This window comes from Salmo salar, chromosome ssa17 (assembly GCF_905237065.1).
Source record: "Salmo salar chromosome ssa17, Ssal_v3.1, whole genome shotgun sequence".
NCBI classification, from domain to species: domain Eukaryota; kingdom Metazoa; phylum Chordata; class Actinopteri; order Salmoniformes; family Salmonidae; genus Salmo; species Salmo salar.
This window is the reverse complement of record NC_059458.1, coordinates 79,899,651-79,919,392: the sequence shown is the minus strand read 5'-3', so window position 1 is coordinate 79,919,392 and position 19,742 is coordinate 79,899,651. Positions and strand designations below refer to the sequence as shown.

The following is a 19,742-nucleotide window of genomic DNA, read 5'->3' as shown; positions in this document are numbered from 1 at the left end:
ATGTTACATAGTACCGTTCTGACATTGTATAAGGATACCATTCTACATGTTACATAGTACCGGCCTGACATTGTCATTAGTCATTTGATGGGACTTGCGAAGCTAAAGTCCAGACTAAATCTTGGTCATACTTATTATTATTCTTATTATTCTGCACACTGCTCCTGTTGAAGCTAGAAACGCCGTTCAAACGTTAAAACAAGGCATCTGGTCTGGGTTGAGTTTTTTACATTGAACTTGTTGATGTCTTCTTCAGGTTCCGTTCTCCATCCACTTTAATGGGATCTCCTTAACATTCTAAAGCTCCCTATTGTGACATCACAACCTCTGACACATTTGACCACATGACCAACAAGTTGGACAAAAACAGACGGTGTGACGTCTTGACCTGCGTCTCGGCTTTTCAAATCTGGAACCGGAAACAGAAATAGCTTGTACAGATCTAAACGATACAGCTGTTTTAGTAACCACATCAAGTCATTTAGCTAACTTCCCTCTCACTGCTGAATTAACTGCCGTGGAACTTTTCAGAACTTTCAAATGATAACGATAGGGGGAGCACATTCAACATTGGGACTTTTGAGACTAATCAGCTACCTTGACCACTTTTCCCAACGATGCATCGTAGACAACAACTTAAAGAGTATGTGACCTTGGTCTACTTCTCTGATATTCAAATCTGAAATCAGAACAGCAATAAGTACTACCAGTCACTCCCCCAACAAAAATACAATAAAAAGAAAAACAATTTTAAAAAAAATGCCTGTAAAGAGTTAAAGCAAGTCCAACAAATATTTCTTCATGGAAAATGACCATACAGTTATTCATAATGTTGTAATTGTATGGATATGAGGTATTTGATTTGATTTTGTATTGTCAATCTGAGTGATTGCGTGATGGTGATTGTGTTTTTTTGAAGGTTAGATATTTAACACTCACTGACCTTGTCCCAATGCCATTCAACTGACAAGTCTGGGCCTCAGTTACAGTAGCATTCCATTTTATATTACTTTTAACCTCCTCTGCCACCAATGCCCTTTCAAACAAGATTATGGCCTCTGAAATCCTCCTTAATTAGTCGTTTGTGGTAATTAACGGTAATTAAGTAAAGACAGTCCAGTCCATACCATCACACACCCTGCCCTAATTCCTCCAAGGCCGTAATCCTTTAAAAACACCCAAAGGATGCTATATAAACTAGGACAGTGGAGAAGCACGGACTTCAGCAGTCAACTTCTCTAACTCTTATTAACCAGTCCAGGATGGCAGAACTAGGAGTGTTTGCTGCAAGGCGGCAAGAAGATACAACCAGAGAATCAGGCTTCGCCTACACCAACAGCAATCATACCAAAGGTACAGTACATCCTGTCAGTGTAGTGGCTGGGCTTGATATCATACCAAAGGTACAGTACATCCTGTCAGTGTAGTGGCTGGGCGTGATATCATACCAAAGGTACAGTACATCCTGTCAGTGTAGTGGCTGGGCGTGATATCATACCAAAGGTACAGAACATCCTGTCAGTGTAGTGGCTGGGCGTGATATCATCTGGTAGAAGGAGTGAAAGAGCATAATTCTGTGGATTCTCCAAGATATTGTAGTTGTTGTAGATTTACAGAGTATAATGGCAAGGGATGTTGCTAAAGGTCTTTTCCTTCATAAGATATTTCCCCAACAGCAGCCATACCATTCACAACTGGCAATAGCAGTACACACAATAATACAACCAGTACATTTCATTATTTTTATCAGGAGTATCATGACATTGTTTTCCTTGTTCATAACTTTTGATGCACACATTCTGTTCAACATATTTACTTACTGTTCTCATTTGACTACATCAATAAGTCAGGGAATTTATATTCAATTTATATTCAAATATATGTACATATATATATATTTTTTTCTCTTTTTCTTTTGCAGATCCTTTTGAGGGCCCCAACTACCACATTGCTCCAAGATGGGTGTACAATATCTCAACACTTTGGATGCTCTTTGTGGTCGTGGCCTCAACCTTCACCAACGGCCTGGTACTGGTGGCCACTGCCAAATTCAAGAAGCTCCAACACCCTCTTAACTGGATCCTGGTCAACCTTGCTTTTGCTGACATTGCGGAGACTCTTTTGGCTAGCACCATCAGCGTTTGCAACCAGATGTTTGGCTACTTTATTCTTGGACACCCAATGTGTGTCTTTGAGGGATTCACTGTCGCCACATGTGGTAAGATGCATTTTTATATGAACTACATTTTGTTTCATATTTAACCCTTGTGTGGTGTTCAAGCCAGCAGAATACCACCCTACATCCCACTGCTGGCTTGCTTCTGAAGCTAAGCAGGGTTGGTCCTGGATGGGAGACCAGATGCTGCTGGAAGTGGTGTTGGAGGGCCAGTTGGAAACACCCTTTCCTCTGGTCTAGAAAAAATATCCCAATACCCTCGGGCAGTGATTGGGGACATTGCCCTGTGTAGGGTGCTGTCTTTCAGATGGAATGTTAAACAGGTTTCCTGACTCTCTGTGGTCACTAAAGATCCCATGGCGCTCGGTGTAAGAGTGGTGTTAACCCTGGTGTCCCAATCTGTCCTTCATACCCCCTAATCATCTCCAGCTTCCAATTGGCTCATTCATCTCCTCTCCCCTGTAACTATTCCCCAGATTGTTGCTGTAAATGACAATGTTCTCAGTCAACTGACCTGGTAAAATATATATGTTTTTGTTATTCTGATGGACCCACAACATTATTGGGTTTTTAAAACAATACAGCCATAACAATTTACCTAAAAATACTTAATACTTAGATGTTGACTTATATCAATTACAAGCAATATAGACAGCATACATGGTTAATATTTTCCATTAACCTCTGCTACATCACATTTATCAATAAAAGCGCTATTTGTTTTTTTAAATAAAATGTGATTTTTGCGAACAAAAATCTATTATAATCAAGACATGGGTGGAATAAATCCTGTTTATCTTGAACAAATATAAATGAAACAAGGTTTTCATCACTAGTGATGTTTATTGCTTTGAACTGAACAAATTGGAAGGACACATTTTACATACAGTATTTTATGGAAATGATAAATGAGCCCCATTGAAGAACAAATGAATGCCGGTCTACACACCACATGAGGGACAGAGTTTTACTGTGTGTGTGTTGCAAATGTATGTCTTGCATTTCTTGCATGTGTACTGTGTCTTCCTGTCCTTGGGTCCACACACATCGCAGCGCTTCTTCTTGTTGCTACCGGCTACAATCTAGAATGATGAAAACACTTAGTTCAGGAATTTTACTAACATCTCACTCACATATATAGTTACAGCAGGCCAAGGTAGGAGAGTCAGACACACACACATACAACAACATCACTCACACTTACTTCCGGTATCAGAGTTGTTGGTTCTGTGGGTCGGGCGGATGGGGCACGAGCATCCTCCTCATGAATCCTCCTCACGATGGCTGCAGAAACTGGGGTCCTTGGGATATGTTGTCTCCTCTGGATTTGAGGTCTTACCAATGCCTTGCCCAGCTCCTCGAGAAAGAGTCGTCTCCTCTGGAGCTTCCCTCTGTTCCAATCTGGGTTCAACGCCATCCAGATGACAAACTCGTTGTATACCGAGATGTCCAAGATGTTGAAGAATATCACACGTGTCCAGCGTAGGGTCCTTCTTTTGCACATGTAGCCAGTCACCAGCTTGTCTAAATTGTCCACCCCTCCTTTTGTGGCATTCTAATCCATTATGATTTCTAGTTTTTGATGTTCCTGGCCACAGATTCTCCCATTCCTATGCAGCGTACTCATAAGTACCACATTTTTGCCTTTCTTTGGCACGTAGGACACTAAGGACGTGTCGGCTGTGAACACAAACGTGGAGGAATTGATAGGCCTGTTCCGTGTATTCAACAGCTGAGCTGGGAGCTCTGGCTAGTTTTGTCCTACTGTTTCGACCATCATCAGCTTCCTCTTGAGGAGCTCCTGTCCCAGCTTGTGTGAAGAAGAAAAAATATTGCATGTGATGTTCTGGCCACAGAGTCTCTATGTCACGTCCAGGACAAAACGCATCCCTTGGTTCTTCTCAAGGGCTCCTCCATCTGGCTTCCACGTATATACTTGAAAGTTCCACACATATGATGAAGCAGCAGGCAGCCCAGATCTTGATTCCAGATTTTGTGGGTTGAGACGGTATGTACTGCCTGAAGGGACAGCGGCCCCTAAATGGCATAAGCTGCTCATCAACAGTAACGTTGGGCCAAGGGTTGTAAAACAGGGGAAGGTGATCCACCCACTTGTCCCACACTGACCTGATTGCAGCTAGCTTGTCTCTCTGCCGTCGAGCTGGTCTGGTGTCTCAGTTATCGAAGGGGAAAATCCTGGAAATAATGTGGAAGTTTTCCAGCGAAATTATTTTTCTCTGAAAAGTTCTCTGACAGTTTCTGCATCCCACAGGGATTCTGTGGATTCCCCCATTGGATCTGAAAACACCAGCAAGGATAATAACCCCAAAGGATGCATGTAAATGAATTTGGTCCATCTCCATCAATCTCTCCCCAAAAACACACCTTCCCTCCAAATTAGTGCAGTCCAGAATGATTTTCTGGATGGTGTCTGGGATAAACAGTTCAAAAGAAGACTTTATGTCCTGCACATGAGTAACCGCCAACCGCGTCGGCCCTGGTTGCTTCCTTATCACATTGGCAGCCATGCGGGTGGCTCATTCATTTGGCAAAAGACCATTCAATTTCAAAAAAATTTAAATCCATATTTCTCCTCCTGCAAGCTGCTGATGAGTTGGTTGCTGACACGCTGGTCCTGGGGCTGGCTGAGGGTCAATCTCATCCTCATCTTCCAACTCACCATCAGACTCCAAATTGACAGAAACATTATCCTCATATTCTGACATTTTTTCCACACTACCTTCTTTCTCTGCAAAAGTATTTGTAAGGACCTCTGAGCAGAGATTATTTTTGGCATACCGATTGATTGTGGTAAGGAGCCACACATGCAAAGCTATTTATTTGTTGTGTCCCTCCCACAATTTGCACCTGGCTGGGGTAGAGTGTGGGAAAATACTGTATTTTTAACAATGTCTTGAAATAATGTATTGAAATAACGCATTATAATAACATTGCGCAGGTTCCCACAAGACATTGTGTAAAGAGTGCGAGAAAAGCGGGAGACAGATAGACAGGCAGGGAGACAGGTAGACAGGCAGGGAGACAGGGAGACAGGTAGGGAGACAGGTAGACAGGCAGGGAGATAGACAGGTTATTGATGCTATGTGTAAACAGCAGGCACAGGGAAGACGAAGACAGAGTGAAGGCACACAGCAAACCTTTTTGTTTCATTTTTACTTGTTTTCACCTACATACACACTTTTCCACACTTTTATTACGCTCAGGTCCAGTGGACCCGAACACCACATATGTAATATAAATGTGTAGGGGGGTTCACAGTGTGCACTCAATGAAAACGTGTTCTTCACCGAAAATGAGCCAAGGCCAATGAGTCTCAGGTTGAAAAAAAAAAAAGTTATAATTTTTCTTTCGTAAACATTGAAAATGGGACCCACAGACCCGAACACCACACAAGGGTTAAGAAGGAAATTCTACATTGCTACACAGTGCTGATAAAGACTAATTGGCTGTTGCTAAAACACCATAGCATAGTGACAGTAATCAGAATGAATCTTTTTTGTCTAATGTGTATATCTAATGCAGGTATTGCTGGTCTGTGGTCTCTGGCTGTTATCTCCTGGGAGAGATGGGTAGTGGTGTGTAAGCCCTTTGGAAATGTCAAGTTTGATGCTAAATGGGCCATGGGAGGAATTGTCTTCTCCTGGGTCTGGTCTGCTTTCTGGTGTGCCCCTCCTATCTTCGGCTGGAGCAGGTGGGATATCTTCTCTTTTTATTTCACTGACAATTGAAAAAAGTCACATTGTTCAAAAAAGGTTTCATTATTCAACCCATCTCTGTATCTCTCTCCCTCCATCAGGTACTGGCCTCATGGATTGAAAACTTCCTGTGGACCTGATGTGTTCGGAGGTAACGAGGATCCTGGAGTCCTGTCATACATGATCGTTCTGATGATTACATGTTGCTTCATGCCCCTGGGAGTGATCGTCTTCTGTTACCTGTTCGTGTGGCTGGCCATCCGTGCTGTAAGTGATGTTGTTCAGTACAGTCAATGGTGAAGTGTACCGTTTCAAAATGCATATTAGAGGGTTAAATCTAACCATCTGATACTCCTTCTGAATGACCACAGGTTGCCGCGCAGCAGAAAGACTCTGAGTCAACACAGAAGGCTGAGAAGGAAGTATCCAGGATGGTTGTTGTCATGATTTTTGCTTACTGTGTATGCTGGGGACCTTACACAGCTTTTGCCTGCTTTGCTGCGGCTAACCCTGGGTATGCTTTCCACCCTCTGGCTGCTGCTCTGCCTGCCTACTTTGCCAAAAGCGCCACCATCTGGAATCCAGTGATCTATGTCTTCATGAATAAACAGGTGTGTTTGTTTGATAGCTGTGAACTTTGATCCATTTACTACTAAAGTAGTCATTAAAGGCCTCATGTCTTAATTAAATGTAGACTTTTATTTTGGAAGCTTCTCTCTTCATGTTCCATTCTTCTTCTTCTTCTCTCTCCCAGTTCCGTACGTGCATCATGCAGCTCTTTGGCAAGGAAGTAGACGATGGCTCGGAAGTGTCTACATCAAAAACAGAGGTTTCCACCGTGGCACCTGCATAAACCCCCAGACAACGTTGTACCTCTTGGAAACAAATTATGAACGTTCTGAGATATTCCACATGGGACTTTTTCAAATGTACAGTAAATACTCTTTTGTTTCTTAAACAAATCATTTCCAACAACTTTTCAGGATATTCATACAGTTGTAATGTGTTTAAAAACATTACCCACCAAACTGAAATTGCTATGAATCACCACGAGGAGTTTTTATAATCCACGGTCTTCAAAATAACCAGAGAGTCGTGTGGCAATTCATATGCATACTGTAGCTGTTGCAGTGGCACATTGTGGGAATAGGTATAGTCCTATCAATGCCTGTTCAAGGGACCACCTCAAAAAAGTAGCCATCTTGGACTGCATTCCCTTCACTCTGTAGTGGCTAAACTAGACAGAATCCCAGCTAAGGAGAACTGATGTGAACTGCCAATGGAAATCTGATAAACTAGACAGAATCACAGCTAAGGAGAATTGACATGAACTGCCAATGGAAATCTGATCATCACAAAACTATGTGAATAACATTTTGTAGCCCTCTTGCAAATAAAAAAAGCAAAACTAAAAATATTTTAAATAGATAATTGTGTATACAATGTATTTAACAATGTTTTTGTAGTCCTTGCAAATAAAACATGTAAAAAAAATAAATGCATGCATGAAATGAGAAAACCCTCTGGTCTCACTTTCTATGTTTATCCTGCTTATCCCCTGTTCATCCCCTGCTTATCCCCTGTTCATCCCCTGCTTATCCCCTGTTCATCCCCTGCTTATCCCCTGTTCATCCCCTGCTTATCCCCTGTTCATCCCCTGCTTATCCCCTGTTCATCCCCTGTTTATCCTGATTGTTCCCTGTTCATCCCCTGTTTATCCTGATTGTTCCCTGTTTATCCCCTGTTCATCCCCTGTTCATCCCCTGTTCATCCCATGTTTACCCCATGTTTACCCCATGTTTATTCCCTGCTTACCCCATGTTTACGCCCTGTTTACCCACTGTTTATCCCCTGTTTATCCCGTTCGTTCCCTGATTGTTCCCTGTTTATCCACTGTTTATCCCCTGTTTATTCTCTGTGTATCACCTGTTTCTTCCCTGTTTATTCTAGAGGTCGACCGATTAATCGGAATGGCTGTTTAATTAGGGCCGATTTCAAGTTTTCATTACAATCGGAAATCGGTATTTTTGGACGCCGATTTGGCAGAATTTTTTTGAACTTTATTTAACTAGTCAAGTCAGTTAAGAACACATTCTTATTTTCAATAACGGCCTAGGAACGGTGGGTTAACTGCCTTGTTGAGGGGCAGAAAGACAGATTTTTACCTTGTCAGCTCAGGGATTCAATCTTGCAACCTTACGGTTAACTAGTCCAACGCTCTAACCACCTGCTTTACATTGCACTACATTGTTACGCGAATGCAGTAAGAAGCCAAGGTAAGTTGCTAGCTAGCATTAAACTTATCTTATAAAAAACAATCAATCAATCTTAATCACTAGTTAACTACACATGGTTGATGACATTACTAGTTTATCTAGCCTGTCCTGTGTTGCATATAATCGCTTAGGTACACGTTGCTCCAACCATAAACATCAATGCCTTTCTTAAAATCAATACACAAGTATATATTTTTAAACCTGCATATTTAGTTAATATTGCCTGCTAACATGAATTTCTTTTAACTAGGGAACATGTGTCACTTCTCTTGCAAACAGAGTCAGGGTATATGCAGCAGTTTGGGCCGCCTGGCTCGTTGCGAACTGTGAAGACTATTTCTTCCTAACAAAGACAGCCGACTTCGCCAAACGGGGGATGATTTAACAAAAGCGCATTTGCGAAAAAAGCACAATCGTTGCACGACTGTACCTAACCATAAACATCAATGCCTTTCTTAAAATCAGTACACAGAAGTATATATTTTTAAACCTGCATATTTAGCTAAAGGAAATCCAGGTTAGCAGGCAATATTAACCAGGTGAAATTGTGTCATTTTGCATTCATTGCACGCAGTCAGGGTATATGCAACAGTTTGGGCCGCCTGGCTCGTTGCGAACTAATTTGCCAGAATTTTACATACTTATGACATAACACTGAAGGTTGTGCAATGGAACAGGAATAACGTTTTGTTTTCGAGATTATAGTTTCCGGATTCGACCATATTAATGACCTAAGGTTCGTATTTCTGTGTGTTATTATGTTGTAATTAAGTCTATGATTTGATAGAGCAGTCTGACTGAGCGATGGTAGGCACCAGCAGGCTCATAAGCATTCATTCATACAGCACTTTCGTGCGTTTTGCCAGCAGCCCTTCGCAATGCATTGCGCTGTTTATGACTTCAAGCCTGTCAACTCCCAAGATTAGGCTGGTGTAACCGATATGAAATGGCTAGCTAGTTGGCCGGGTGCGCGCTAATAGCATTTCAAACGTCACTCGCTCTGAGACTTGGAGTAGTTTTTCCCTTCCTCTACATGGGTAACGCTGCTTCGAGGGTGGCTGTTGTCGATGTGTTCCTGGTTCAAGCCCAGGTAGGAGCGAGGAGAGGGACGGAAGCTATATTGTTACACTGGCAATACTAAAGTGCCTATAAGAACATCCAATAGTCAAAGGTATATGAAATAGAAATCGTATAGAGAGAAATAGTCCTATAATAACTACAACCTAAAACATCTTACCTGGGAATATTGAAGACTCATGTTAAAAGGAACCACCAGCTTTCATATGTTCTCATGTTCTGAGCAAGGAACTTAAACGTTAGCTTTCTTACATGGCACATATTGCACTTTTACTTTCTTCTCCAACACTTTGTTTTTGCATTATTTAAACCAAATTGAACACGTTTCATTATTTATTTGAGGCTAAATTGATTTTATTGATGTATTATATTAAGTTAAAATAAGTGTTCATTCAGTATTGTTGTAATTGTCATTATTACAAATAAATAAATAAAACCCCAAAAATTGGCCGATTAATCGGCATCGGGTTTTTTGGTCCTCCAATAATCGGTATTGGTATCGGCGTTGAGAAAAATCATAATCGGTCGACCTCTAGTTTATTCCCTGTTTATCCCCTGTTTATCCACTGTTTATCCCCTGTTTATTCACTGTTTATTCCCTGTTTATCCCCTGTTTATTCACTGTTTATTCCCTGTTTATCCCCTGTTTATTCCGTTTATCCCCTGTTTATTCCGTTTATCCCCTGTTTATCCCCTGTTTATCCCCTGTTTATCCCCTGTTTATCCCCTGTTTATTCCCTGTTTATCCCCTGTTTATCCCCTGTTTATCCCCTGTTTATTCCCTGTTTATCCCCTGTTTATCCCCTGTTTATCCCCTGTTTATTCCCTGTTTATCCCCTGTTTATCCCCTGTTTAATCCCTGTTTATCCCCTGTTTATCCCCTGTTTATTCCGTTTATCCCCTGTTTATCCCCTGTTTATCCCCTGTTTATCCCCTGTTTATTCACTGTTTATTCCCTGTTTATCCCATTTATTCATTGTTTATTCTCAGTTTATTCACTGCTACCTGTTATCAATGATTGTTTACAGACCAAACACATAACACATCCCATATTAACTCTCTTTTAAAGCAGACGTGATAGAGATGATCTACCCAATCAGCCTAAAGAACCAAAGTGATCCACTTTCCTCATTATTGGTTGGTATTTACAGCAGGTTAAAGCTTGAACATAGAATGAAGTAAATTAAACAGCTGATAGAAATCACACAATTATTCTTCATGGAAAAATGACCATCTAGTTCAGTCTAATTTCTATTGACTCTGTTTAAGTGCCTTGTTATGTTAATGCATGTAGCATCCTTAGCCAATAGGGACAGGGCATAGAGGATGTAATGGCGTGTTGGTGCAGGGGTTGTCAATGTGTCATGCATTAACTCAGTGTTTTGTGTAACATTCTTGCCAGCACTTGATTCTCACCATAACTTCATTTCTTCACTTCATTTATTTCTTTCTTTCTATCAAGAGAGTGATTTCTAACATTGCGTTAAAGGCATAGTTCTTCCCAAATTACAAAATTATATATTGGTTTCCTTACCCTGTAAGTAGTCTATGGACAAGGTATGACAGCAATCCACACTTTGCTTTAGTTTCCCTGGCACTGTTTCCACATGCTAACGTTTTAGCATTTGTGGCACGTTTCCCATTCAAGTGATGGGACTGAAATCAGCATTTTTTTTTCGCACATCATGTTCAGATCATCTATAATCGACTTTGTTAAGCTTCACAATCCATTTGAGATACTACTGAATGATTTGGACATGATGCACGAAAAAATGCTGACATCGGTCCCATGACTTGAATGGGATTTGTGCCACACATGCTAAAACCCTCTCGCTTCACTTCTTCCTCTCGGATCGAACCCACAACCCTGACGTCGCCAGCGTCATGCTCTACCAATTAGCCACACGGGACCAATAACCTTGGGCGTGGGGTTTTAATGTTAATGTGTTCATTTCAGAGAAGCAACAACATATGTTATTATGAAAAGGATGGAGCAAAGACATGTTTTCCATGATTCCAGAACATAAACAAGGTTTTCGGTTGGGAAGAGAACATGTATTTCAAGCCACAACAGGGAGACTGAAAGCTTCTTTTGGCAGAAGCTTTAATTAGTTCAATCTTGGTTAAGTGGCCATTTGAGATTTCAATTATGGGAAGTTTAAATGTTAATGGTGCTTACAAGACACTAAAGCTTGGTAATTAAAACGAAATGCAAAATGACTTGTAAAGAGTCAAGGAGAGACATGGGCCTTCTCATTTAGGAAGGAGAACAAAAGCTGAACACACCAGCTTCATGAACACAGCTCTCACACCAATAACAAACTCACTGAATGACACCAGCTTCATGAACACAGCTCTCACACCAATAACAAACTCACTGAATGACACCAGCTTCATGAACACAGCTCTCACACCAATAACAAACTCACTGAATGACACCAGCTTCATGAACACAGCTCTCACACCAATAACAAACTCACTGAATGACACCAGCTTCATGAACACAGCTCTCACACCAATAACAAACTCACTGAATGACACCAGCTTCACGAACACAGCTCTCACACCAATAACAAACTCACTGAATGACACCAGCTTCACGAACACAGCTCTCACACCAATAACAAACTCACTGAATGACACCAGCTTCACGAACACAGCTCTCACACCAATAACAAACTCACTGAATGACACCAGCTTCACGAACACAGCTCTCACACCAATAACAAACTCACTGAATGACACCAGCTTCACGAACACAGCTCTCACACCAATAACAAACTCACTGAATGACACCAGCTTCATGAACACAGCTCTCACACCAATAACAAACTCACTGAATGACACCAGCTTCATGAACACAGCTCTCACACCAATAACAAACTCACTGAATGACACCAGCTTCATGAACACAGCTCTCACACCAATAACAAACTCACTGAATGACACCAGCTTCACGAACACAGCTCTCACACCAATAACAAACTCACTGAATGACACCAGCTTCATGAACACAGCTCTCACACCAATAACAAACTCACTGAATGACACCAGCTTCATGAACACAGCTCTCACACCAATAACAAACTCACTGAATGACACCAATGACGCCAATAATCCTAACAAAACACAGCAACGCAATGTCATGGTGCAGAGCGGAAAGGAAAAGGAATCAAAACATTGATTTAATCATTCAAGGTGATAACAAACACTGCAGTCTGAATACACACTGAGAGGAGTCACAACACACTGCAGTCTGAATACACACTGAGAGGAGTCACAACACACTGCAGTCTGAATACACACTGAGAGGAGTCACAACACACTGCAGTCTGAATACACACTGAGAGGAGTCACAACACACTGCAGTCTGAATACACACTGAGAGGAGTCACAACAAACACTGCAGTCTGAATACACACTGAGAGGAGTCACAACAAACACTGCAGTCTGAATACACACTGAGAGGAGTCACAACAAACACTGCAGTCTGAATACACACTGAGAGGAGTCACAACAAACACTGCAGTCTGAATACACACTGAGAGGAGTCACAACAAACACTGCAGTCTGAATACACACTGAGAGGAGTCACAACACACTGCAGTCTGAATACACACTGAGAGGAGTCACAATAAACACTGCAGTCTGAATACACACTGAGAGGAGTCACAATAAACACTGCAGTCTGAATACACACTGAGAGGAGTCACAATAAACACTGCAGTCTGAATACACACTGAGAGGCAGGTGTAATTTATTTGTGAGGTGCTGGAGTCGAGGCGAGAGAGGAGAGGAGAGGAGAGGAGAGGAGAGGAGAGGAGAGGAGAGGAGAGGAGAGGAGAGGAGAGGAGAGGAGAGGAGAGGAGAGGAGAGGAGAGGAGAGGAGAGAGAGGAGGAGAGGTGAGGTGAGTGGGAAGAGAGGTGAGGAGAGGTGAGAGGGAAGAGAGGTGAGGAGAGGTGAGATTGAGGAGAGGAGAGGTGAGAGGGAGGAGAGGTGAGGTGAGAGGGAGTAGAGTTGAGGTGAGGTGAGAGAGAGGAGACGAGAGGTGAGAGGGAGGATAGGTGAGTTGAGAGGGAGGAGAGGTGAGGTGAGAGGGAGGAGACGAGAGTTGAGAGGGAGGAGAGGTGAGGTGAGAGGGAGGAGAGGTGAGGAGAGGAGAGGTGAGGTGAGGTGAGAGGGAGGAGAGATGAGGAGAGGAGAGAGGGAGTAGAGTTGAGTTGAGGTGAGGTGAGAGGGAGGAGAGGTGAGTGGGAGGAGAGGTGAGGTGAGAGGGAGGAGAGATGAGGAGAGGAGAGAGGGAGTAGAGTTGAGTTGAGTTGAGGTGAGGTGAGAGGGAGGAGAGGTGAGGTGAGGTGAGAGGGAGGAGAGGTGAGGTGAGTTGAGAGGGAGGAGAGGTGAGGTGAGGTGAGAGGGAGGAGAGGTGAGGTGAGAGAGGGAGGAGAGGTGAGTTGAGAGGGAGGAGAGGTGAGGTGAGGTGAGAGGGAGGAGAGGTGAGGTGAGGTGAGTTGAGAGGGAGGAGAGAGGGAGGAGAGGTGAGGTGAGAGGGAGGAGAGGTGAGGTGAGTTGAGAGGGAGGAGAGATGAGGAGAGGAGAGGAGAGAGGGAGGGAGGAGAGATGGATGTGTAATTATTTTGGAAGTGCTGGAGGAGGTGTACTGCTTTTGGAGGAGTCTGGCTGTGATGTGGGCTGGAGAGAGCAGCACCTGGGTCAGTACCTGAGGCTGGAGTTGTGGAGTGGTGAGGTGAGGTGAGAGGGAGGAGAGGTGAGGTGAGTTGAGAGGGAGGAGAGGTGAGGTGAGGTGAGAGGGAGGAGAGGTGAGGTGAGAGGGAGGAGAGGTGAGGTGAGGTGAGAGGGAGAGGTGAGTTGAGAGGGAGGAGAGGTGAGGTGAGTTGAGAGGGAGGAGAGGTGAGGTGAGAGGGAGGAGAGGTGAGGTGAGGTGAGAGGGAGAGGTGAGGTGAGGTGAGAGGGAGGAGAGGTGAGGTGAGGTGAGAGGGAGGAGTGTGGTGAGGTGAGGTGAGTTGAGAGGGAGGAGAGGTGAGGTGAGGTGAGAGGGAGGAGAGAGGGAGGAGAGGTGAGGTGAGGTGAGGTGAGGTGAGAGGGAGGAGAGGTGAGGTGAGTTGAGAGGGAGGAGATGAGGAGAGGAGAGGAGAGAGGGAGGGAGGAGAGATGGATGTGTAATTATTTTGGAAGTGCTGGAGGAGGTGTACTGCTTTTGGAGGAGTCTGGCTGTGATGTGGGCTGGAGAGAGCAGCACCTGGGTCAGTACCTGAGGCTGGAGTTGTGGAGGGGAGGGAAGGTGAGACAGGTTCTGGAGGGGTTGAGGTGTGGACAGGAGGAGAGGAAGAGGAGTGGGAGGAGATGTAATGCTTTTGGAGGTGTATGGCTGTGATCTACAGACTGCAGGCTGGAGAGAGCAGAACCTGGCTTGGCTGGATCTCTCATCTGTCTGCAGCGCTGGAGCCAGTAGGCTTCCTGAGGATATACAGTAATATACTTTAATATAGCTTCTTCCTGAGGCTGACAGCAATAGGTTCACATCACAGCCAGAACACAGCTAGTACTACAACACAGGAAACACAGCAGTTTGTTTCACCGTGAACTGAAGACCTGTCCGAATATCTTGGACTTTGTACAGATACAATTGAAACCTTCATGTAGAAGGAGCAGTAGAGGGTTTATTATTGTCCTGAATGACAGAGAGAAACAATAGCAGACAGGTGTATCTAACACATAACAGCTCATTAGATCAGTTCTATGTACAACAGACTCAACAGGGAAGACACCCTCAGTTTGCTGTAGGAGTCGAGAAGAAAACACAGGACAGATATGTGTTTCTGTCAAAGCCTCTCTCTCTCTACCTCCCTCCTCAGTCCAACATTAATGAGAAGTACAATGTTGTTCTACCAGCTAGAAAAGAGACGAGGGGAAAAACAGAGGGGCAAAGAGGAAGTCTGATTGCGAGCCGCAGCAACAGCAACTGTGTGTCTGAAAGCTCCAAATACAGAAAACAGACAGATTGGACAGGAATCATCAGGAGTCCAGACATTCATGTTCAAACTGTTGATTGAAATCCTAAATCGACCAACACAACTTCACTGTTAGTGGGAAAAAATGACCAAATCTTTTTGATTTATATTGATGTTTAAACAAATTCTCTCTCTCTACGTGAACAGAAAAGCCAGAAGACACATCCGTAGCGATATACCAGAGATAGATGTAGGACATTCTCTCTTGGTTTAGAACGTGTCCTTTAATGGCAGAAGATTGTCCCTATTGCAGTTCTTCTATAAACCACTATTTGTCATAGGACTTTAGAGCACAGCTCCTTAAACAAAGCAGAACCCACTATGGTTATCTATCTCTGAGGAATCACATTAAATTCAACTCTTATCAGCAGGAGATGACTCCTCTCCGACCGACCCACCCACCCACCCACCCACCCACCCACCGACCGACCGACCCACTCACTCACTCACTCACTCACTCACTCACTCACTCACTCACTCACTCACTCACTCACTCACTCACTCCTCACTCACTCACCACTCACTCACTCACTCACTCCTCCACTCACTCACTCTCTCTCTCACTCTCTCACTCTCTCACTCTCACTGTGGTCATGCTCCTGTAAATGCACCCTGGAAAAAGAGGTCCCAGAACCCCACATCCAGGAGGCGAAGAGGGGGAATATCCTTTTAGTGTCTCTACAGAGCAGAACTGCTGGAGGTCCCCCCGGCCTGGCTAGGATGGGCTCTATTCTCTGAATTAAGGATATATGAGGGAGAGGAAAAGAAATAGAGGGAAAAAGGGGGGTTGGAGTGAGGAAATGAGTGGAGGGAAAGAGATGGAGAAAAGAGAGGGATACAGAGAAGAGAGGAGAGGAAGGGTTCTGCTTACCAAGGTTGTCCAGTGAGGGAGACAGCAACACCACACACACTCACTCTCTCATAGAAGCTAATGTTGGTGTTACACAAAGACAGACGAGGAGAGAGTTGACTACTGTCTGTTCAACAGAATACAGACACAGAGAGAGGAGAGAGTTGACTACTGTCTGTTCAACAGAATACATACACAGAGAGAGGAGAGAGTTGACTACTGTCTGTTCAACAGAATACATACAGACACAGAGAGAGGAGAGAGTTGACTACTGTCTGTTCAACAGAATACAGACACAGAGAGAGGAGAGAGTTGACTACTGTCTGTTCAATAGAATACAGACACAGAGAGAGGAGAGAGTTGACTACTGTCTGTTCAATAGAATACAGACACAGAGAGAGGAGAGAGTTGACTACTGTCTGTTCAACAGAATACAGACAGACACAGAGAGAGGAGAGAGTTGACTACTGTCTGTTCAATAGAATACAGACACAGAGAGAGGAGAGAGTTGGCTACTGTCTGTTCAACAGAATACAGACACAGAGAGAGGAGAGAGTTGACTACTGTCTGTTCAATAGAATACAGACACAGAGAGAGGAGAGAGTTGACTACTGTCTGTTTAATAGAATACAGACACAGAGAGAGGGGAGAGTTGACTACTGTCTGTTCAATAGAATACACACAGAGAGAGGAGAGAGTTGACTACTGTCTGTTCAATAGAATACAGACACAGACACAGAGAGAGGAGAGAGTTGACTACTGTCTGTTCAACAGAATACAGACACAGAGAGAGGAGAGAGTTGACTACTGTCTGTTCAACAGAATACATACACAGAGAGAGGAGAGAGTTGACTACTGTCTGTTCAACAGAATACAGACACAGAGAGAGGAGAGAGTTGACTACTGTCTGTTCAACAGAATACATACACAGAGAGAGGAGAGAGTTGACTACTGTCTGTTCAACAGAATACATACAGACACAGAGAGAGGAGAGAGTTGACTACTGTCTGTTCAACAGAATACAGACACAGAGAGAGGAGAGAGTTGACTACTGTCTGTTCAACAGAATACAGACACAGAGAGAGGAGAGAGTTGACTACTTTCTGTTTAATAGAATACAGACACAGAGAGAGGGAGAGTTGACTACTGTCTGTTCAACAGAATACACACACAGAGAGAGGAGAGAGTTGACTACTGTCTGTTCAATAGAATACAGACACAGAGAGAGGAGAGAGTTGACTACTGTCTGTTTAATAGAATACAGACACAGACACAGAGAGAGGAGAGAGTTGACTACTGTCTGTTCAACAGAATACAGACACAGAGAGAGGAGAGAGTTGACTACTGTCTGTCCAATAGAATACAGACACAGAGAGAGGAGAGAGTTGACTACTGTCTGTTCAACAGAATACATACAGACACAGAGAGAGGAGAGAGGTTGACTACTGTCTGTTCAACATAATACAGACAGACACAGAGAGAGGAGAGAGTTGACTACTGTCTGTTCAATAGAATACAGACACAGAGAGAGGAGAGAGTTGACTACTGTCTGTTCAACAGAATACAGACACAGAGAGAGGAGAGAGTTGACTACTGTCTGTTCAACAGAATACAGACACAGAGAGAGGAGAGAGTTGACTACTGTCTGTTCAATAGAATACAGACACAGAGAGAGGAGAGAGTTGACTACTGTCTGTTCAACAGAATACAGACACAGAGAGAGGAGAGAGTTGGCTACTGTCTGTTCAACAGAATACAGACACAGAGAGAGGAGAGAGTTGACTACTGTCTGTTCAACAGAATACAGACAGACACAGAGAGAGGAGAGAGTTGACTACTGTCTGTTCAACAGAATACATACAGACACAGAGAGAGGAGAGAGTTGACTACTGTCTGTTCAACAGAATACAGACACAGAGAGAGGAGAGAGTTGACTACTGTCTGTTCAATAGAATACAGACACAGAGAGAGGAGAGAGTTGGCTACTGTCTGTTCAATAGAATACAGACAGAGAGAGGAGAGAGTTGACTACTGTCTGTTCAACAGAATACATACACAGAGAGAGGAGAGAGTTGACTACTGTCTGTTCAACAGAATACAGACACAGAGAGAGGAGAGAGTTGACTACTGTCTGTTCAATAGAATACAGACACATACACACAGAGAGGAGAGAGTTGTGTCTGTTCAAAATTGCAACACCAGATACTCTCTCAACCTGACAGACTCTGGCCGAGGGCCAACACATACCGCCTGCACTTTCATCTCCTCCTGATCTTGTGAACGTCATCTGTCAGGACTACACATCTCTCAGTGAAACAGCCCACACTCATCCACCTCATCTCTCCATTCAGCAGTGATCCACACTAATGTCTTCCTACCTCTATGTGTGGATGATTGCCTGCCTGCTGTGGTTCGGCTCAGAGATATGAGACATGTCTCCGGATTGATGCAGCGTTAGTCACCTGTCCACTCTCTTTCTCCTTCAGCTCTCTACCTCCATTCTCCTCCTCTCTCACTCTCTCTACCTCTCTCCATTCCACTTGTCTCTTTCTCATATTCTCTCTCTGAGAGACAGATAAGGTATGGTACAGCATCTAGAGAGAGACAGATAAGCTATGGTACAGTATCTAGAGAGAGAGACAGATAAGGTATGGTACAGTATCTAGAGAGAGAGACAGATAAGGTATGGTACAGCATCTAGAGAGAGAGACAGATAAGGTATGGTACAGCATCTAGAGAGAGAGACAGATAAGGTATGGTACAGCATCTAGAGAGAGAGACAGATAAGGTATGGTACAGCATCTAGTGAGAGAGACAGATAAGGTATGGTACAGCATCTAGAGAGAGAGACAGATAAGGTATGGTACAGCATCTAGAGAGAGACAGATAAGGTATGGTACAGCATCTAGAGAGAGAGACAGATAAGGTATGGTACAGCATCTAGAGAGAGAGAGACAGATAAGGTATGGTACAGTATCGAGAGAGAGACAGATAAGCTATGGTACAGCATCTAGAGAGAGACAGATACAGTATTGTACAGTATCTAGAGAGAGACAGATAAAGTATTGTACAGTATCTAGAGAGATGTTTGTGGCCTGTGGAGTGCAAACAAGCTTGTGTGAAAAGAGGGAAAATCTACTCTGTAAGAGGAGTGGTGGAAGGAGGGGAGAAGAGAGGAAGACTGGGTAGAGGAAGAGAGGAGGATGATATAATATACATACCACTACATAATACTACATAATCTATATATAATATACATGACACTACATAATACTACATCATCTATATATAATATACATGACACTACATAATACTACATAATCTATATATAATATACATGACACTACATATTACTACATAATCTATATATAATATACATGACACTACATCATACTACATAATCTATATATAATATACATGACACTACATAATACTGCATAATCTATATATAATATACATGACACTACATAATACTACTGTCACGGGCGTCGTATAGCGGAGACCAAGGCGCAGCGTGTGGCGTGCTCATAATATATTTTTATGAAAAACGAACACTTATACAAAAGAAACAAAACGACAGCAAACAGTACCGTCAGGTAACATACAACTAAACGGAG

The 19,742-nt window shown here is 43.2% G+C and overlaps 1 protein-coding gene across 1 annotated transcript; it reads left to right on the top strand.

The window, feature by feature from the left end:
* The first annotated feature begins 1,147 nt into the window (after window positions 1–1,147).
* Window positions 1,148–7,400, top strand: LOC106590998 (red-sensitive opsin). Its single transcript, XM_045700209.1, has 6 exons — window positions 1,148–1,353; window positions 1,922–2,218; window positions 5,720–5,888; window positions 5,994–6,159; window positions 6,264–6,503; window positions 6,647–7,400. Exons 1-6 carry the CDS (start codon window positions 1,263–1,265, stop codon window positions 6,743–6,745), a joined length of 1,062 nt encoding a protein of 353 aa, XP_045556165.1. The 5' UTR covers window positions 1,148–1,262; the 3' UTR covers window positions 6,746–7,400.
* Window positions 7,401–19,742: the final 12,342 nt, after the last annotated feature.

Excerpts from the sequence above, each read along its gene's own strand:
- LOC106590998 (XM_045700209.1), top strand. The coding sequence starts at position 1,263 with ATGGCAGAACTAGGAGTGTTTGCTGCAAGGCGGCAAGAAGATACAACC. Across the intron at positions 1,354-1,921 it reads CAACAGCAATCATACCAAAG|ATCCTTTTGAGGGCCCCAAC; the intron begins GTACAGTACATC and ends TTTCTTTTGCAG. Across the intron at positions 6,504-6,646 it reads ATGTCTTCATGAATAAACAG|TTCCGTACGTGCATCATGCA; the intron begins GTGTGTTTGTTT and ends TCTCTCTCCCAG.